Source organism: Harpia harpyja, chromosome 5 (genome assembly GCF_026419915.1).
Source record: "Harpia harpyja isolate bHarHar1 chromosome 5, bHarHar1 primary haplotype, whole genome shotgun sequence".
NCBI classification, from domain to species: Eukaryota; Metazoa; Chordata; class Aves; order Accipitriformes; family Accipitridae; genus Harpia; species Harpia harpyja.
The window spans coordinates 5,452,775-5,471,551 of record NC_068944.1 but is presented as its reverse complement, the minus strand read 5'-3'; the positions used below and the strand labels follow the sequence as shown (position 1 = coordinate 5,471,551).

At 39.7% G+C, this 18,777-nt stretch overlaps 1 protein-coding gene across 1 annotated transcript in view; it reads left to right on the top strand.

Moving 5' to 3' along the window:
* The window catches only part of MOCOS (molybdenum cofactor sulfurase), a 231,158-nt gene that overhangs the window by 174,499 nt on the left and 37,882 nt on the right, over window positions 1-18,777 (top strand). The window contains exons 6-8 of the mRNA XM_052788249.1: window positions 683-882; window positions 15,348-15,464; window positions 18,258-18,704. Of these exons, the coding sequence (XP_052644209.1) occupies window positions 683-882; window positions 15,348-15,464; window positions 18,258-18,704 (764 nt within the window). The remainder of the gene's footprint in view (window positions 1-682; window positions 883-15,347; window positions 15,465-18,257; window positions 18,705-18,777) is intronic.

Here is an 18,777-nt window from a genome sequence, read left to right as displayed (position 1 = left end):
TAGCAAAAAAAAAAACCCCAAACCAAAGACAGACAACATATTTCCTCTTTATGCTTTTTCCGGGCCAAGTTCTGTGAAAACTTCTCTGCAAAGCTTCTCTGGAGCAAATAGATTGCATGGGTGTAGTCGATGAGGCATTCACAACATCCTCTTTCTTTTTCTTCTGCAAAAAGAAGAGCAGGCTTGGAAGAATATTTCTTCAGTATTCAAGTAAATTCCTTGTAGACTAACACTTGTATTTTGTAATTTCATTTAGAATTTTGTTATTTTTATTTTGACAGAGCAATTTGCTTTTTGTGCTGTGCTAGAATTGATGCCTCGTTCCCATGATCTCCAGAGCCAGAACTGGAGCAAAACTTGCTTTTCAAATTAACTGTGCCAGAACGTCTTAGTGATATGTATAGCCTGGAACTATCAATGTTGTAATGCGCATGAATCCATTTCGGTGTAACTTTAGATTTCTACAGTAGATAAATTGTAGATAAACCCTTGGTACAACACTACTTCTGAAGCTTTTGTGTGAGGAAAGAAACTTCTGCAAATTGTATATTCATTTAAAGGAACCCCAAAATACCAATTTTTTGCTAGTTACCTCCCACTACACCATTCTGAAAAATCATCCTTTTTTTACATTTCCATAAAAATAAGGCATCTGACACATACATGCACTTTTCTTTTGTAGGTGGAATGGAGAAAATAAAACAGCATACCTTTGCATTAGCTCACTACACCTACACTGTGCTGTCTACCTTAAAATATGCCAATGGGGCTCCTGTAGTACGTATTTACAGCGACACAGATTTCAGCAATCCTGATGTCCAGGGTCCAATCATTAATTTTAATGTGCTCGATGAAAACGGAGAGGTGATCGGCTTTTCACAGGTATGTTTTTCTCTTGCCTTAACTAAGTGTTATGTTTATATTTTAAGCATATTCACAATGAGTTCTGTATTCTAAAGGCAATACTTTGTCCATAGTGGTCCCTTCTGAGGTTTTGGTTTTGTTTCTTCGTAGCTCTGCACAATATATACACACCATTTTTAAAGTAGTAGAAAGAGAATCCAATAAATAGTGCTAGCACAATGCAAAGTACATAATAGCCAAAGCTAATATCTTACAAATTTAATGCTCTACACGTAGGAAGTTTGGAAGTGGACTTTTTTAACAGGATGCATTGACTAGGCAGTTTGGTTTCTTGCTGACTTCCTCCTCTAGAGTACTCAAAACTGGGAATCGAAGAGCAAATCTAGAAAAGCTGATATAAGAGACTGCCTTGGAGCTGTGATATACAAGTGAAATCAGATCTCAAAATATTGTAGTCACTCATGAAAGAGCAGTTCTCTTTTCCCTTCAGTTCTAATAATTACTTTCTTGTAATATTCCTGAGGAAGCATTGAATAAACTTGAATGATCAGTGTAAGGAGTGAGATTCAATCTCAAAAAATCCTTAAATGCTGTCTTTCTCAACAGCTTTCGGTAGCCTTTATCCGTCAGGTATACTGAGCATCTGTAAGATGAAACTTTGTGAACCTTTTCTACCTTCAGTAGAGAGGTAATGGTGTATGACCATAATCATGTATGTCTGTGCACCGTGTAGGCAGTGGGCAACATAGGGTAACGTAGCTCACTTGCTCATCAGCAGAAGTCAGAAAAGCCACAGTGCTCTAGTTTTGCTTATTTCTTCTGTTTTTCACTGGCTGATGATTGAATAAGCCCAGAAGTCATGTTCAAGTGTATGACCTTGATTTTTTAAAAGCTGTCAATAACTGGCACCATCTGTCTCAGCGACTACCTCCCTCTGCCAGCAGTAGTGGCAGCTGCATTGCTCTTGGTAGCTGATAATTCTGGACCATTAGGGAGAGAGCAGGAGTGCTGCAAAAGGTGTTCCTCAACACTCCTTTGCCGGAGAGAAGAACTAGATAACGAGGGGAATGCAGAGACATGTCTAGGAGAATACAAGAGGGGATCCATATATACACAAAGGAGAACAGAAGTGAACTAGTTACTTTGTAGCCTGTCAATATGGAGTTTTACAATTTTTTTTAAGGCACTTACCACATTGATGAACATGGGATGGGCAAATGTATAGTACTGGAGAAGCTCTTCTTCACATAGGCCTTTTTTTGGACTATGGTACCAAATAGTCTCAAATATTCAAAACATTTCATTTCAAAGAATCCCACATTTTAGGAGTGAATTAGCCATTTATACAGTCTTGCATACATGTGGCAATGTTCAGAAAAGACTGGAGATACTAACACAGCTGGGTGGGTAAAACACTCTGCAAATGCTCTGATGTTGCCTCTGTCCTTTGGTTAAAACCAAAACCTTTATTTGCACTTCTGATTTGCACAATTTCTAAGTAAAAATGGCTCTTGGCTGTTTCACTTCTTTAAGCTCAACTGTACCCTCAAAGAAAAAATATTTTATAGTCTTATGCCTCCATCGTGGCTGTTTGGTGCAGTGGCTGCTCGTAAAAAGTTTCTTTATTGATGTGTATCATCTGGATTGTGCTGTTCACCAGATTCTCGTCATTTCTGGCATGAGTACGTAGAATGAAGAACTATAAAGTTTTCAAATGCATACCAGTCACATCTGCAGTGCCTGTTAGATTACTTTGTTTAATTAAAATAATGCGCAATTTAATGACTTTTAGAAATTAACAAGCAACAGCACTATTCTTTCCAAAGCTATAATACATGTGATATATATATATAATTGTCGTCTTTATGGAATGAAATTCTTTCATAGACATCTTATAGCAGTTATGGGGGAGAAAAATGTTTGCTGCTTCTTTATGATTACAAACAAAATACATAGAGCAGAGAGTAAGCTTCATCAAACTGACAATACAATCTCATCTTCATACCTGTGTGCATGTCTAAAATTAGACAGGTTTATTCAAATCAAATTTAAATCTAATACTTCTGTTAATGGTTTAGAAATGAAATAGTGTCCTCTAGTTTGGTCATGTCTGTGATCTGCACATTCATGTGGATTCACTGGTTAGTCTCCAGATGCAATCTAGTGGAGTTAGGAGAACAGTTTCAGAAGGCTCCCAGAAAACATTTTGGGGAATTTTTAATGGAGGGAAAATGGATGACATTTCTCTCTGACATACCTCCTACTAGTGGACACCAATTAATGACTCAGGTTGTACTTCAGCTAGTATATTAAAAGAGAAATGACAGAATGTCCTATTCCTTTATGGATGATATCCCATCTATTATTAATTACCTATAGCCAGGCATCCAACCAGTTCTATTTGTCTTTCTGGCAGGCAATTGTTATGTGCCCATTGCCTATTAGAGGGCACAGCGTGGCTGGACATTAGCATTTGGTAGTCTGTAAAGGACAATCTGACTAACTGATTCCAGAGAAAATATCATGACGAGGTTTGGAGCAGTTTATTCGGACCATTTAAGACTGGCAAGAAAGACTTCATAAGTAGACAGTGTCTTCAGAGGATACCAAGCTTACATTTAAGCCTCAAGATTTACATAATTTACATGATATTCAAAACTCTGAACTAAGTCCAAGATATTTAGAATGTGAAAGGCGTGTATTGAAATACATGACATTTAACACCACCACTGAAAAATGAAAGCGGCGAAAAAATGTTGTCTGTCATCTGTGTAGCATTTGGGAGGAAAGCTGTTCTTACCTGCTTCTATTATTGAAATCCATTTCTCACTGTTATCAGAGTTTAATTACCAGAGCTAACAAGATTGTGCCACTAAACACAAACATGCTTGAATTACATACGTGGGGTCAACTGCACCAATAGGAAATAGCCACAATCTCAGGTTCATCCTTGAGTAAAACCTTCATTGCAGTACTCAAGATCAAATGAAAGCATTTCATTAAAGTGAGGCACACAAATGAAACGATACCATGATTGTACTCTCAGGGATGGCAGCGTTTTTGACAGCCTCCTGTCCCAATATATATGATATAGAACACTTGGATGTTAAGAAGTGATAACGTGGGAGTGAAATAATTGTGGAAGTTGAATTGCTATTGCTTTTTCATTTAACTGTTTCTTTGTGATTGTTGAAGGGTATCACTGTTTTAGGGTATTATATTTGGAATAAACTTGCTTTGTATACTATATGTATCATTGATTTGATTGACAGTTTAATTACCGGTTTAGTTAGTTTAATCTAAATGGTAATTAAAACAATTAAAGAAGAGGGACTTGCAGGCTCCAAACACCAATAGTCACTCAAAAGTTTTGGTTTTTCTTCAGATTTTTCATGAAACATTTCTTTATCTAGGGGTAAAACTACTACGGTTTTGAAATCTCCATAAACCTCTTGTCTTTGGGCACTAAAACTACATTAAATTTCGTCCTTTGAGCTGCACCAAATACTTCCCATGAAAATTATTTCCTTCAGTAAAGCTGTCTTGTAGACTACTATTGGTAGTAATTTGTTCTTGAAATTACTTGGGAGGATACCTGTATTCTTTTCACGCAAGCTGCCTGTCCTCTGCAGTAGCACGTCTGTCATTTTATGTTATGTGTTTATTTGCACTGCAGCACCAAAAAACCCTGGTTATGAACAGGGGTTCATGATGAGTGCTTGACAGGTCCAGGACATAAACATGGCCTTTATGCCAAACAACTTCTTTATATATACTTGTCTAGTTAAGAATGGATAATTCTCCAGCGTTATAGTTTTTGCTATTAATGAAGTGTGGACAGATGACAGGCTGGTGATTTTGAAAGGTGAGAAAGTGCAGGGGTGGAGACGAAGGACCTCTGCTAAGTCAGTGGTGCAGGATGGACGCAGCAGAGTTGACATTAATGCAGTGAGCTGTCAATCTTCTGCTTCCTTGTGAGGCTACCAGCAAAAGAAGCAATTAGCCCTAGATATTAAAGGAGGTTTGTGATGTTACAAAAAAAAGGCACTGCATATATGCTCGATGCTGAGCTAATATTGCAGACTTCACACAGAGAATCACCATTAGGTCATTTATTAACAGTGAACACCTGCAGTCTTCAGCATATATGAATGTCATGTGTTTATACATCCCCAAGTCCTTCCAATCTCTGAAATGCTGTTTGACAGCAATGACAGCTTCAGTTTGCATCCTTGCCATCTTTTTTTATCAAAACCTTGCCTACGACTCTGTGAGGTTCCAGCCTTGTTTGAATGCCAAAGAGGAGACGGAACAGCTGTAAGGGAACAACATTGATTTGAAACAACAATCATACACACACAAAAAGTGGGATTTCTTACAAATCAGGTCAAAGTGCAAAGTTGTATGTTCTCTTCCATTTGCAGATTTGAAAAAAAATCACCATCTCTGCTATGAGGGACCTTTTGTGCTAATATTATTTTAAGTTTTCCTCTTTGTTCTGATAGGGGGAAGAGACCTCTGAAGTGTTCTTTGTACATTCAGTAGATAATTGTAGAGTAATTTTGTAATCCTTTCACATTTTGTTCTGCAGAGTCAGTTTGGGAGCTGGAAGAGGGGAAAGGCGTAAGAGGCAGGGATGGGGAGGTGGAATTTCACCTGAAACATTTGTTGAATTGTATGCCCTGGAGAGCTCTTACCCAGTCAGACCTTCCAGTTCAGTGTTTTCTGCCCCCAGTGAAAAATAGCACTTCCCTTATCAAACTTTTTCTTTTTTCACCCTGGTCTTCTGAGACAATATTTTTTTCCTCCTGTGTGTCATGGGCTTAAAAAAGTGAGCAAACCATCATAGCTATCTTTTGAAAAATGGCCACCATGTCAGCTGTGGATTACCAGCTCCCTTTCCCGCTCTGCTTTTTTACGCTGCCTCCTTTGCCTGGAGCCTGAAGCTAAACAGAAGTAGCTTGCTGTGATTGTCTCACCTGCAAAAGTTCCCTTGGTATCCATATAAGCTTGCCACACCTCCTAAAAATCCTGTCAGGAAGGGAACAAGCATCAGTCCATTAGCAGTCTCAGCCTTCTTGTCTGCCACTGCACACTTGTGTGTGATAGACAAACTGCTATAACAGGAATCAGCTGCCAAAGATAGAGAACGTAAACATTTTGGTTTGCCTAAGGAAGGCTCTTCTGCAGCGTTGCATATGGATGAGTTTTGCTTCTCAAGACTGAGAACCCTGCTCAGATAGATTATGATCACTTTTGTCTGGGAGCCTACATTAGCATGTCCTTGCTCACTCTCATCAACCCAGAGAGAGTGAAGGGAAGTCTAGACTTTGAACTTATCTTTCTTCATCCATTTCTCAATAAAAAAACTATCAACACTTCTCAGCAGATAACTTCCAGCGTGTGTCCCTTCAGCACAAATCTATAATGCAATTTGATTACTGCTCTTACTTTAGCATCTGCCCACTGCGTCACCCACCTTCCTTCTATCTCAGCCTCCCTTGAGTTAATGTAAGGATAGACTCAATGTCCCACTGTTGTTTTTTTCCTTTCCTGCCTTTACTTTCTATCATTCTGAAGTGACGACCAGGGTCTTCCATCAGAATGTGTGGCCCCGTGGCACCTTCTCTACCCTGGTAGTCTCTTTCTGCCAGTGTTCACATGCTAGCAGTATAAGAAGAGGGCAAAACCGGAATGAGACTCTGCCAAGAAACAAAAGAAATTTTGCTTTCTTTTTAACCCCATTTATCCTTTTGCATCCAAAGCATCCTATGGCAGTGAATTGTCTTGTAAGCAGCTTAGCAGCCAAGGCAAATCCATCCCTGTGGTTTGAGATGTGGAGGGGCAAAAACAGATCTTAGGATTGCAGGGACTGTGAGATGTTACCCATCATCATTGTGTGCCAAGATAGGATCATCTTTACCTGAACCTTTTTGCAGCCTCTGGAGGCAGTTTGTTCTGGAACTTAGCTATATTCACTACTACAAAATATTTCCTGATGATTAACCTGAATTTCCCACAGTGCAGCCCAAAGTCCAGTATCACATGGATTGGGCAAAGAGACACCAGTTTGGGCAGGAAAGCAGAGAAAAAAGGGAGATTCCAGCCATCAGAGGCAGAGGAGAGTTGAACAAGTAGTCTGAAATGGTGTTGTATGGGAGAAGTGTGACCAGGGAAGAGACGGAGCAATATAAGCAGGTAGAAGTTATTCTGTCTGTTTGGATTTGGACAAGTCTGCAAACAGAAGTAACGTGGGACAAAGTGGTGTGAGGCAGGATGGGAAATGCACATAAAAGTAGTTGCTCAAGATAAATGGTGATAGCCACTTTGGTCAGGTGAAATCCTCGCTTTCTGCTGTAGTCTTTCGGTGTCACCTTGAGGGATTCAGTGTCTGTCTTCCCCACTTAGTCTAACCTCACAGGAGTGCAGAGAAAATATGTTAAATACTGGCAAATCTTCATATATCAAGTGGTGAATACATTTGTATATACACACTACTTACCGTTACACTATAAAAGGGACCATCCAACACCTGAAGTGGGTAGATTTCTTGAAATAATTGCTGTTTGTGTCTTAGACAGTACCCTCTGTTTCATGGGTAGATTAGCTCCAGGGCACTGTACATCTGGTATATAGGTACAGAAATAGAGCGATGACAACATGCGAACTAGAGGAGTGGAAAAAAAAAAGGAGCTACAGCATTTCACATGCACAGGAAGCTGTTACCAGGTCAATTTGATCAGATTACTGGCCGGAGCCTGGTAGTAGCTATCAGTACCTGTCTGGAAATTCATACCATGTCCCTACAGGAGGAAGTGAATTGCTGTTAAGCAATGAGGAGGGATACTTTCTACTTTATTTAATCTATGTGAAATAAATCTTCATAGAAAGTTATTAAGCAAGAGATCTTTGTTGTTCTCCAAACTTTAATCCTTTTATGTTTTTTCCATCTGTTACTTTTTACTTTTGTGGGAAACAATCATTCCGTTTTGCAGGTGGAAAAGTGCAGCATTTTTTTGTCTGGGCTATAGAAAATGGAAATCCAGCATTTGTTAATTCCAGCTAAGAACATCTCTGCAGAGATGGTCAAATGACTCTGCACTAGTTCCACTAATGCTTTTAGAAGCATAACCACTCATTATATTAATTTTGATGACTCAGGGAAAGAAAAGTGTTCTTAACTTTCCTAATGGGATTTTTGGCCATCTTCCCAATAGCTACCTAAAAATTGCTGGGGTGATTGCTCACTATTGATTTTAGCTATGGATTTAGCCATTGATTTCAGGAAGCCAGGGACAGGAGATGGACAAGCACAATAGAATGCAAACAGGATTACAAGGGGAAAAAGATTGTTGCGAAGATTCCTGTTGAACATCCACTAATTTCCTTGGTTCCAATTAGTTTCTGATGGTGCTGTGGATGTCTCGTAAGCAGGGAGATAGCAGCAATGCAGCAAACCACAAGGGCTTGTCAATTAATGGCACCTTGTTGCTTCAAACTGGCAAGAAATGCCATTACAATCTGGATCTTTGCTTACATTTGGTTGCATGGCCCTGGGTACTCAAAGAGAGCCCTTACAACAAGGGGCTCGCAATACAGGAGACAATTTCATTGATCTAGGTAGAGGATCACTGACTGACCATAAGGAGATGCTGTACTTGAGAGACTCGGTGTGGTAAATGCAAACCTAGTTAGTAGGTAGTGAAGCTCTCTTCTTGCTGAGGAAGTAGTGACAGAGTACAGGCTGAGTTGCTTTCTGTAATATCTCATTGCGGAGGGACGGAGATGCATGTGAGATAGTATGCTTGAAATTGCCTGGTATTAAACCGCTCATCAGAGCTGGTCAAGGTTAGAAAGCTTCACGAAAGCCTAGACTGAAGGTGTTGGCTGACACTGCTTCTCTGGAGTGTCCTTGCATGTTGCTAAGGAAACTGGAAAGGAGATAAAATAAGATGCTCATAGTCGTTCAGATGAAAGCATCTCAGATGAATGAGGGAGGCTAAATATTTTCCGTTTAGTAACAGGGCCGAACTGTGGCTCTAAACTACACACCTTGTTACACAGGGGAGAGATGTGAAAAGAAACCGCATGGTAGCAGCAAAAGGACTGCACTTTTGACAGCCTCTGCTGGATCCTTTTTTCTTGATCTTGGTGAAAGCAGATCAGCTGCTTTCGAATGCCTGCAGTGTCCAGTTTCAGTCCACCATCTGAATCCTTCGAAGACAAAGAGAGCCTGGCCCCACCTTCTCTATTACCTTGCTTGCATCTTCCTGCCCCCCCCACAAATCCTATATAGGACCCCGTATGGCCGTAATTAAAGTAACATATCAACACAGTCCATAATGGGATTTTAACCCCACAACCTCCCTGTGATATATTGTCCCCATTTTTAGGAGACAAATACAGACAAAAAAGGATTTAAGTGATTTAAGAGAAAGAGGAAAACATGGATAGGGTTTTGGCTGGGATATGAATTAAGTCTGTCACTAGATTTTCAGTATCATGCACTGCACCTTTTTATTCCTAGGCATTGTTTCCATTTCTATTAGTCTGCTACGTTCCCCTTTATCCCTTCTTGATAGGAGTTATAGCTTAGTCTTCTGTGTTGTTTGCGTCTCGCTTCCACTTCTCTGACTAGTAGTAGTTTGACCCAAAGCCTTTAGCCTACAAAATAGCTAGGGATGCCCAATGGGATGTAGAGATACAGACCTTTTCCTATGAGTCACAAGGGAATGCTCTGTTAAAGTTGGAGTTAGGAAGCCACAGAGGGCTTGGGTTCCTTTGCTTTGCTTTTCTTCCTGGAATCTATCCTTTCCCTGATGTTATTTTATCAAACCAGACTTTGACTGTCAGTGAATGCAGGTAAAAAATAAAATAAATAAATAAATAAATAAATAAGGCTCAGAGAAAATGCTATTGATTGGAGAGACCTGTGGCCGTTGAGATGCCAAATCAAAGAAAACCAAGCTGTTTAGCCTACTCATCAGCCCTTTCAGTTTCAAATAGCTGGATCTTGGATTCATGAAGTTTATATATGTTCCAAATAAGTCCATGCCCTAATTCACCACATGTACTACAGGGAAGAAAAAAGCAGTTGAAAAAATGTGAGGTCACCCATTAACAATCAAGCCTGTGTTTGATTTCTTCCTTTTAGCCACCCTGTCCCTAAAGTATCTTCTAGCTTCTGGATCTCAGAAATGTAAAATTATTGTTACTCCTTTAAGCATGGAGGACCTGCAGTTTGCTATGTATATGGCATCTTCTAAGTGAGAATACCCGCAGAATTGCAAACCACATATTCTGAATTATGCTGATGTTTCCAGCTTGCTTCTCTCCCATGCAATCTTACCTGCTATTTGACTGCCTTTGAAACTAGCAGAGAAAATTATCACATTGACTGCAAAGTTCCTGATAAGCTAGCATTTCCACTACCAGGACACCGAGTTTGACAATTTCAGTAAATTTCAGTATCTCTGTCTAATTCCTCACTGCCTTCTACCAATGGGATTTTGGTCAGAGTGAGTGATGAATGGATCTAGACTGAAGAGGGATTTACATCCACTCTCCAGTTAGTTTAGAACATTGTCAACAACTAGGGATGCAATAAGGAGAGGATCAGATTCATCAATACTGTGGGAACCTGCCCACGTAGAAATTTTTTCCCTGGCATGGGAAAAAATGCCTCTGTTGCAGGAAACCATGCAGTTAAAACAGTTTAATGATACTGTAACTCATCTAAAATGCTTTTTTCCCCCTACTAAATGATATGGAAACAAGTGCTGATATATTTTTTTTTCTTCTGACCTACTTCTTATTAAATTGTATTAAACAAGATTAAGTATGCATTTGCATCAGCAACAACATTTCACAGTCAAATGCTGGATGACAGAAAGAGCTAGCTTACTTTCTCTCCAATTCCATGCCATGAATCAGTGAATTAATTTACCAGTGGATGTGGAGAACAGTGTCTTGAAGCCTGTTTTATAACCAGCCATCAGTGGTGTGCAGTGAAATTCTTGTAATGAGCAAATCCATCAGACAGACAAACTGCTCTGAAATTTGGGCATTGTAGAAAGTAGAATGAGAAGTCCCAATCCCAATTCCTGAAGGACAGTACCTGCCAGTATTGACTTATATCATTTTGGGGTTTGGGGGACACTTCGTGATTTATTAGAAAAACTTCCTTTATTCATGTGAATAATTCTTGTGATACTCAGTAAAATAACTTGCACAAATAAGAAGTACTTGCTTGAATAAGAGCTACAGAATTGGATCCTATAGGAATGACTTCAACAGGGGCTCCTAAAAAATCCATCATTCTTAGTGAAAATCTTAGATTTAGTTGATTAGGTATCATGCAAAATTATGTGCTATTTGTAAATCTTTACTATCCCTTAGTATATATCTACCTACAGTAAGCATCATTCTCAGACTTATATCAATGGAGCCTGAAGGCAGAGAAAAGCTTACACCCTTCAGCTGGCTGCCACAGAGGGCCTGAAGGGAATGGATAGCAGAAGTCAGTCATTTAGCAAAGGCAGAGAAGTCACCGGTGCAGCTGTGTGACAGAATGGGAAATAAGAACACACCAGAATCTCACTTCTTTTCAGAGCTATCCAGCTGCTCAGTGTGAACTAAAATACTAGATATCCAAGAGGGGACCATTGTAGGGTAATACAGTAAAACCAGGGGAAAAAAAACCCCTCTCGACCTCAATATTTTTTATTTTAAAAAAAATTAAAATTTTAATAGTACTTATCAGATAGAGCACTATGAAAAAAACCTAAATGTGAGCATTTGATCATTCTGGCAACACTAAAGGAAAGCTCACTGAGGAAGGCAGCTGTGCTTAAATTAGAAATTATCTCTAAAAAAAAGAACTATTTTAAAATTTATTTAGATGAACTTCATTCATGTGTGTTTATTAAACTTGAAGACCACGGCCTGGAAGTGCAAAAAGCACCTTTTGCTTGTCAAAAATCAAGACAACCTGACATCAGAAGTGTTGGGGTTTGAAGCAACCTGCAGGATCTGGCCCACAGTAGAGAGCTTCAGAAAAAGTAATGAATGCCAAGGGGCTCTGAGGGACAGAAGGACTCTAAGATGTCGTGATGGCTTCATTACCATGTCCTCACCGACTGACATCAGTAAAAATGCTGCAAGATTTCTGAATGTGTTTTGCAGTTTAATTGTATTCTTTAAGCTCTGAAAGACCAAGGCACAATAGTTCCAAATATCAGACCCGTGGAAACACCAAAACTGACAATCTGAGTACATTAAGCTGTGTACTTACCATTAGTACCATTCATGCTTCACTGATGAACGTATGCCTGGCTCCCAAAAGTCAGCTGCCGCTGTTACACAGCGCTGCAAGCAGCGTTCTGTATTTCATAACCCTGAGCTCAACACCCATTATTGCTCCTTATGGTAATTTTAAAGATGTGCTTTATTTAAATAAGCTTTTCTTCATTGAAATAACTGTAACAGATGTTTTATGTTCTATTTGTTTTGCTGTGTGGTAGCACTGCAGAGAGAGATTAAATTAACTCCCCAAGTAGCATATTTCTAGGGTGAAACTAAACAAGAAGAAATAGAAGCATATGTCCAAGGGAAAGTCGAGCGCACATTCAAGGGACAGATACATTTCCAGTGCTGCCCGCACTGATTCTTTCCATGGTGTCATCGTTTGCAAGGAAAAGTGTGCATCACGCTCCCAAGACCTGTGAGCGTTATCACATTGGTGATAACGGAGTTTGATTGATACTAAAGCTATGGATAACTTATCTTTGCTCTCCTGAACCACAATTCCCTGTATTCCTCTGATGTTCATATGTTTTTATGTATCAATAATCATTGTCTACTGTTTAGATTCATATATATCGCAATTAAAATTATTGTCGGAGAAGGGCATTGGGTCGCACTGCTAGAATGAAATTACTGTTCATTAAAGAACGGTAATAATTTATTTGACAAAATTAAAAAGATTTTAAAAAAAATCTCGTTAGCAATTCCTTGAAGTTGTGTCATGGAAATTTCATTACACTACATACACTTTGATAAGCAAGGTTACCCCATCAATGTTTCTTCAAAAAGTAATAATAATAAAAAGATTATATATTTTAAAGTTTTTTGTATACTGAGCAGATAAGCCCAAACACTGTACGAATTCAGTAGTGAAGTATGTGTCATGATTTTTGCCTTGCTTGTCATCATTAACAGAACAATAGATCCACCCATGAGTCACTAGCACCATGACAAACCGTGTTATGCCAGGATGACAACTTTTCTCATCTAAATGAAAAAAGAAGTCAAGAAAATGTCACTGCTCCCAGATTGAAGTCTTCTGACAAAACAAAGCTAACGACACCACAACAGTCTTTCTCAACAGATGCCTTTTACTATAACTTTGATTTGAGAAACATGCTTTGAACACAGGCTATTCTCCAAGGCATTAATCATGAATAGGGATCTTGGGACTGATTCTATTCTCTGCTGTCCAAGTCTGGATATATGGAGTTATTTTGATTGTATCTCCATTTGAGAACTGTACCATTTTGAACTGAACTAGTGGCGCAGAACATATTTAAGTGTGAACTTGAGAACTTGTGCACTATAATGATGTAGGATTTCTTCTGTGTATACAGCACATTTTTGTGCAGAGTACCTTGTGCTCCACACATGAAAAAAAAAAAAAATTAAAAATTGAATGCTGTTTGAACTGTTTTAGCGGAGCTAAACACTACTTAGGTTGAATTATTTCAGCCTGGAGTAAGTTCTAATAGAAGGCTTGGTTTTTTAAGCTACTGAGATAGTGAAATTAAAGGTGCGTGGTATCTCACACAGTTAAACTCAGAGATGTCAGAAGATATGCTGACATCAGAAGATTGATGACATCAGAAGATAGGAGACAGAAGATAGGCTGAATTATACCAGAAAGTATCTGCTACATATATTGGGCTATTATTCTCTACAAAGAGAATTTCTGTTAAAAATAATAAAAGCCAACAGAGATTAAGCCGGCTAGAAAAACTAGGTTGAATGTTTACATTGATACCTCAGGCAGATAAAGCATGAGCTCACAGTTAGGAAAGTGGCTAGTTTGAGATGGTCGACACGTCCATTCCTGCACCTTTTGGCTGAGCTGTCCCTCCGCACGTAGCTGAGCCTGAGCTCCCTGCGAGGAGGATTGTGCCACTGGCGTGGCGAGGTCCTCTCGCTCTGCAGCATGGTTTTTCTCAGAGCTCTCAGCTCTCCGTTTCGCAGGAAAAGGAGCAAAAGCACAGAGAGATTAATGCAGCTTGCGCGAGGTTGTTCTGGAAGTCTGCGGTAGTGATAGAATGTGCCAGGTTTCATGCTATCTTTCTGACCGTTTGACTGTCCTTTCTCCCAGTCCTGACCGGGAATGTTCGTCATTTGTTGTCAAAGAAATAACTGGCGCTAGCCGTACCTGCTCAGCTAACCTTACCAGCTGCTGTTGTTGCTTTTTGAAATCAACACAAAGCGTTTTCAGATCCCCGCAGTGTGCTTCCATGGTTTCTTAGCTGTGCTAAGAGGATCCCCATGGTGTGCTTCCGTTGTTTCTTAGCTGCGCTACGAAACCCTGACAATCTGTGTCTCTCCTCTGCAGTGCTGCCCTGCCGGTGCCATCCTCCCAATGCACGCATATATGCGTCTCCTTCCGAGGCACATATAGACATGTGCTTCTGTTTTCTTTGCACGTCTTTTTGATTCCTTCAAATAATTTATTCATGCCAGTTTGTCATCAAGTATTGTATTTCTGGCCATTCGTTATTTAGTGGACGATAAAGAAATGGTGTAACACAGAACAGCACAGCACAAGGAAAAAGTACACCAGGGACTTGGTAGACTGGGTGGCTGTATGTGGAAGACTCAAGGAGGTATTCCAGTTTAGTCCCTGCCCTGTCAGATGTTCTTGCCTACTGGGGGGGCTGATTCTTCAAGCACTCATGTGCCGAAATCCCACAGATATAGTCCGTTTCTGCAATGAGGATTTTCTGTTTCAGATCTTTGGGGAAGAAGGTTTTCTTTAGCTGACTGAAGAGGTGCCCCAGGCCTCTCTTCAGTCTCTGCAGAGGCAGTTGTAGGTGATGGTTCTGTCAAGACACTGAATGACACTTGACTGCAGGCCTGTTCACAGGTTTAAAATTAAGCACATCTACTAGCATTAACAGGATCAGGACCCGAACTGATATGCTCTGTGTGTGTGTGTTGTGTGCACTCTTTCTCAATGCCAAGGTAAGCATTTCTGTTTCCGCCACTGTTTTCTTTCAGCTGAAATAACAAGGCTGAAAAATCCTAAATGTGAATGGGAGTGATAAAAGCTACAGTAAGTTGTTAATAATTTAGAGAGGTAATTTACCTCCAACTGATTTGTACCTTTAAAACATTGTATCTTGTTGACCACAACTTTAAAATGTCTGGTTTTCATTCTTCTATGTCTTATCTCCTGCTGAATCGGGAAGGTGGACAAGATGGCCAGTCTCTACAACATACATGTCCGCACAGGTTGCTTCTGTAACACAGGAGCCTGCCAGATGCATTTGGGTATAAGCAATGAAGACATCCAAAGGAACCTGCAGGTTAGTTTCTGAATGAGATTACGTGATAAATTGCCCATGGAAAATGCCTAGATTCAGTGACCCAGGAGACATCTTCTGGCAATGAGTTCTGAATTTCCTAAAGATGGGAAGTTTGAAGGGGAGAAGAAAGTGTGGCTCTGTATCAAAAAAACCCCCCTAAGTAGTTAAAAGCTAAAGTAGGTGTATCACATCCTATGGTTTTGAGTCTTTGCAACTTTAAGAATGATGGTAAATATGATTTGCTTTCTCTGACCTTTCAACTCAATTGCCATATTAAAGAACTAAATGAACTGAAATTCAGTTCATTGAAAAGGCATGTTGAAAATAAATCATTTGATGGACCCAAAGCAGTATGTGTTGCTTGTTTTTATTTCACTGGAAAATATGAAATTGTGGCTTCTTGTTCTGATTTGGAATTACATGAAATCCAGACTTCCTGCAGAACAGAAGTTCCTGGACAATTCATCTCGTGTTGTTCCTTAAGTATCCTTAATTGTACTTAAGAATGCGCAAGTATTAGACGTATTGCTGTTGGACGCTACAGTTTAAAACGCATACACAAATTGGACAAGAAACAACAAATGAGAATACACAGTGAATCTCAGAGAGTGAAGTAAATTTAGATGACATTTACCTAGATTACTGGTGTGTTAGATTGTTAGAACATGAATGTAATGACTTTTTTTCTAGATGACTAATATTTTCCATAAATTGTCATTAAAAGTTGTGTAGCAGGATGTATTACAATGAAGTGGGGGAGGCTTCATGTCTGCATATTTGTCAGAGTTTGAAATTACAGTAAATTAATACAGAAAAATCTGAAATTTTATTAATGGTGTTCTTCAAAAGATAAAAAACTATAATAGCTGTATTGATATTATAGCTCCCTTATAATTTCACAGAGACATTTAGATAACTTCTGCAAACATATTTACATGCAAGACTGATAGCACAAGTTCTTAAAGGGACAGAGCTCTTTAATACCTTCCTTGGCAAAATGGTGCTTTGATTTACCATGGAAGCTCTCTCCTCTGAGAAAGTAAAAGAAGGTCTGCCCTTCTGCTGAAGTGCAAAATGCCAAATGACCAGCTGCAACGCTTTCGGATGTCCTTACATAAGGAGGATTTTGCGAAGGAGTGGGTGGCCTCTTACAGGCCTGTATCATTTAATTGGGGATAGGCAAAACTCAAACTTATAAAAAGACACTTAATCTGCCAAAAGTTGTACGATGAGGTGGTGCAGTCAAGCAGTCATCATTATTTTGGGACATTCCACTCCCACCAGTCCTTTGAGAAGTATCTGGATGAGTTATTGACAACAGTACTGTGTAGGGGAAGGCATCTTTTATCACATTATTTGCACATATACTTTGGTTTCGCCTTTTCCCGGGGTGCTGACTGTATTCTTCCTTTCCTGATGAAGATTTCCATGTATAAAATGCCTGTGAGGGAGGACCCTCAAGGGTCCCTGGAGAAGTGTGGTTAGTTTTCTTAGGAAGTTACATAGGAACTCGTTTACTCACTTGCACAGCAGGAACCTCTCTCCTCAGTCAATCAATCAATACTTGGCAGAAGGGTTACATGTATCCTAACAGATGCAACCTAATTTTGCAAATGTTGCTTCTGCTCTATGGTCAAGGATAAAAACTACATCACGCTGCATTAAAATATTTACTACTATATTGCATGCTTTGACATAGAGGGATTTTTTTATTTCTCCTTGCATAAATGACATCTGTGTTCATTGAACTGTGACACTTCTTGCTTAAAAAAGCCCTCATGTAAAGAAACTATTCACACTTCCATTTTTATGTAACAGAAATGTGTAAATAAATGAAATGCTGAGGGAAAAAAAGAAACAGCTGCTGCACTTAGAGGAATAAGGGTGCTGATTTAGGACACTGGTGAGCTGATATTAGATGGATGAGCAATGGGGTCTCTAGCTTACCTCACTGGAGGTGAGTGGCAGCATTCACTGACCCACTTACGGAAGGAGAAACTTCTGCTCTAAGGAAGAGTTTTCCAGAAAGTGCTGCATGAAAGGTGTATCAAATAGAAGGGTATCTACATGGAGGTCACTATTAGGGTATTTGAGGGATTTTTCAACAGAAATTTTTCATCGAGTGGAAACCTGTGTTCTTCCAAGGAGGAAGTGCTGGGAGGAAGGCTAGTTCCCTCCATCCTGAAAGCAATGTGTTGACTGGAGCAGCAGGACAGATTTATTGCATATCTCAGTGACAAGGGAAGTCACCTTGGATGTTGGAGCTCTAGATTCAAGTCTCTGCTTTGCTAATATCCCAGACCAGTTCTCAGCTGTATAGCTATCCATTGGACTATTTAACACGAGCCATGAACAAACCACTGATGGTATAAAATGGAACTGTTCTGACAGCGAATATCAAGCAAACTGCCCCAGAAAAATCAGCAGTCTCAATGGTTTGTTCACTTATCTGAATGTAATATCCCGGTTTAAATCGTAGTGAACTATGCAGATGAGACCGGAATATACCTGGAGACTGCCCTAGCTAACAGGCCATCCTGGGACATACAACCTTTTTGTGATTCCTGACGTGTTGTTGAGAAATCTCTCTTGCCATAGGACAAGCATCTCAAAACAATTTTCTTCCCAGTTTGAGTAAGTAATAAGATAGTTGGGATTTTTTTCTCCTTTTTTTTTCTTGTATTCATGAGTTAACTTCGTATTTTTGAAACCAGTTTTTCAGGTTAGAATTAGAGGGAAATAAAACAAAGTCTGTCATAATAGCTCTCTGGTTTTCTTCCTATTTCAAACTAGGCTGGCCATGTCTGTGGAGATGATATAGACCTGGTTGATGGACGTCCCACTGGTTCTGTGAGAATATCCTTTGGCTACATGTCTTCTTTTGAAGATGCACAGTCTTTTTTGAAATTCATCATAGCCACCCGACTCTCCAAATCGGACACTGAGATTCCCTTCCAGTCGTCTTCTACAAAGCTGACGACGGAGTCTGTCCCAGGTGACCACCCTTCCTTTAACAATGCAGATAAATTGTCTCCTATACCGCACATCTCAGACACAGAACTCGGGGATAATTCGTTGGCAACAAAGACAACTGTCAACTGGCAGCCACCAGAGGCTGAAGTGGAAAGCATAAGGGCAGCTGTTTCTGAGACTGCAGTACCAACATACAGAAGAGGTGGCAAGCCCATCACTGTCACCAACATTTACCTCTACCCAATCAAGTCCTGCTCTGCATTTGAGGTATGCGCTTTGAATCAAATATTCATCTCAACGTTGTGTTTTTCCTTACCCCTGTCGGACATGTCAACCAGGA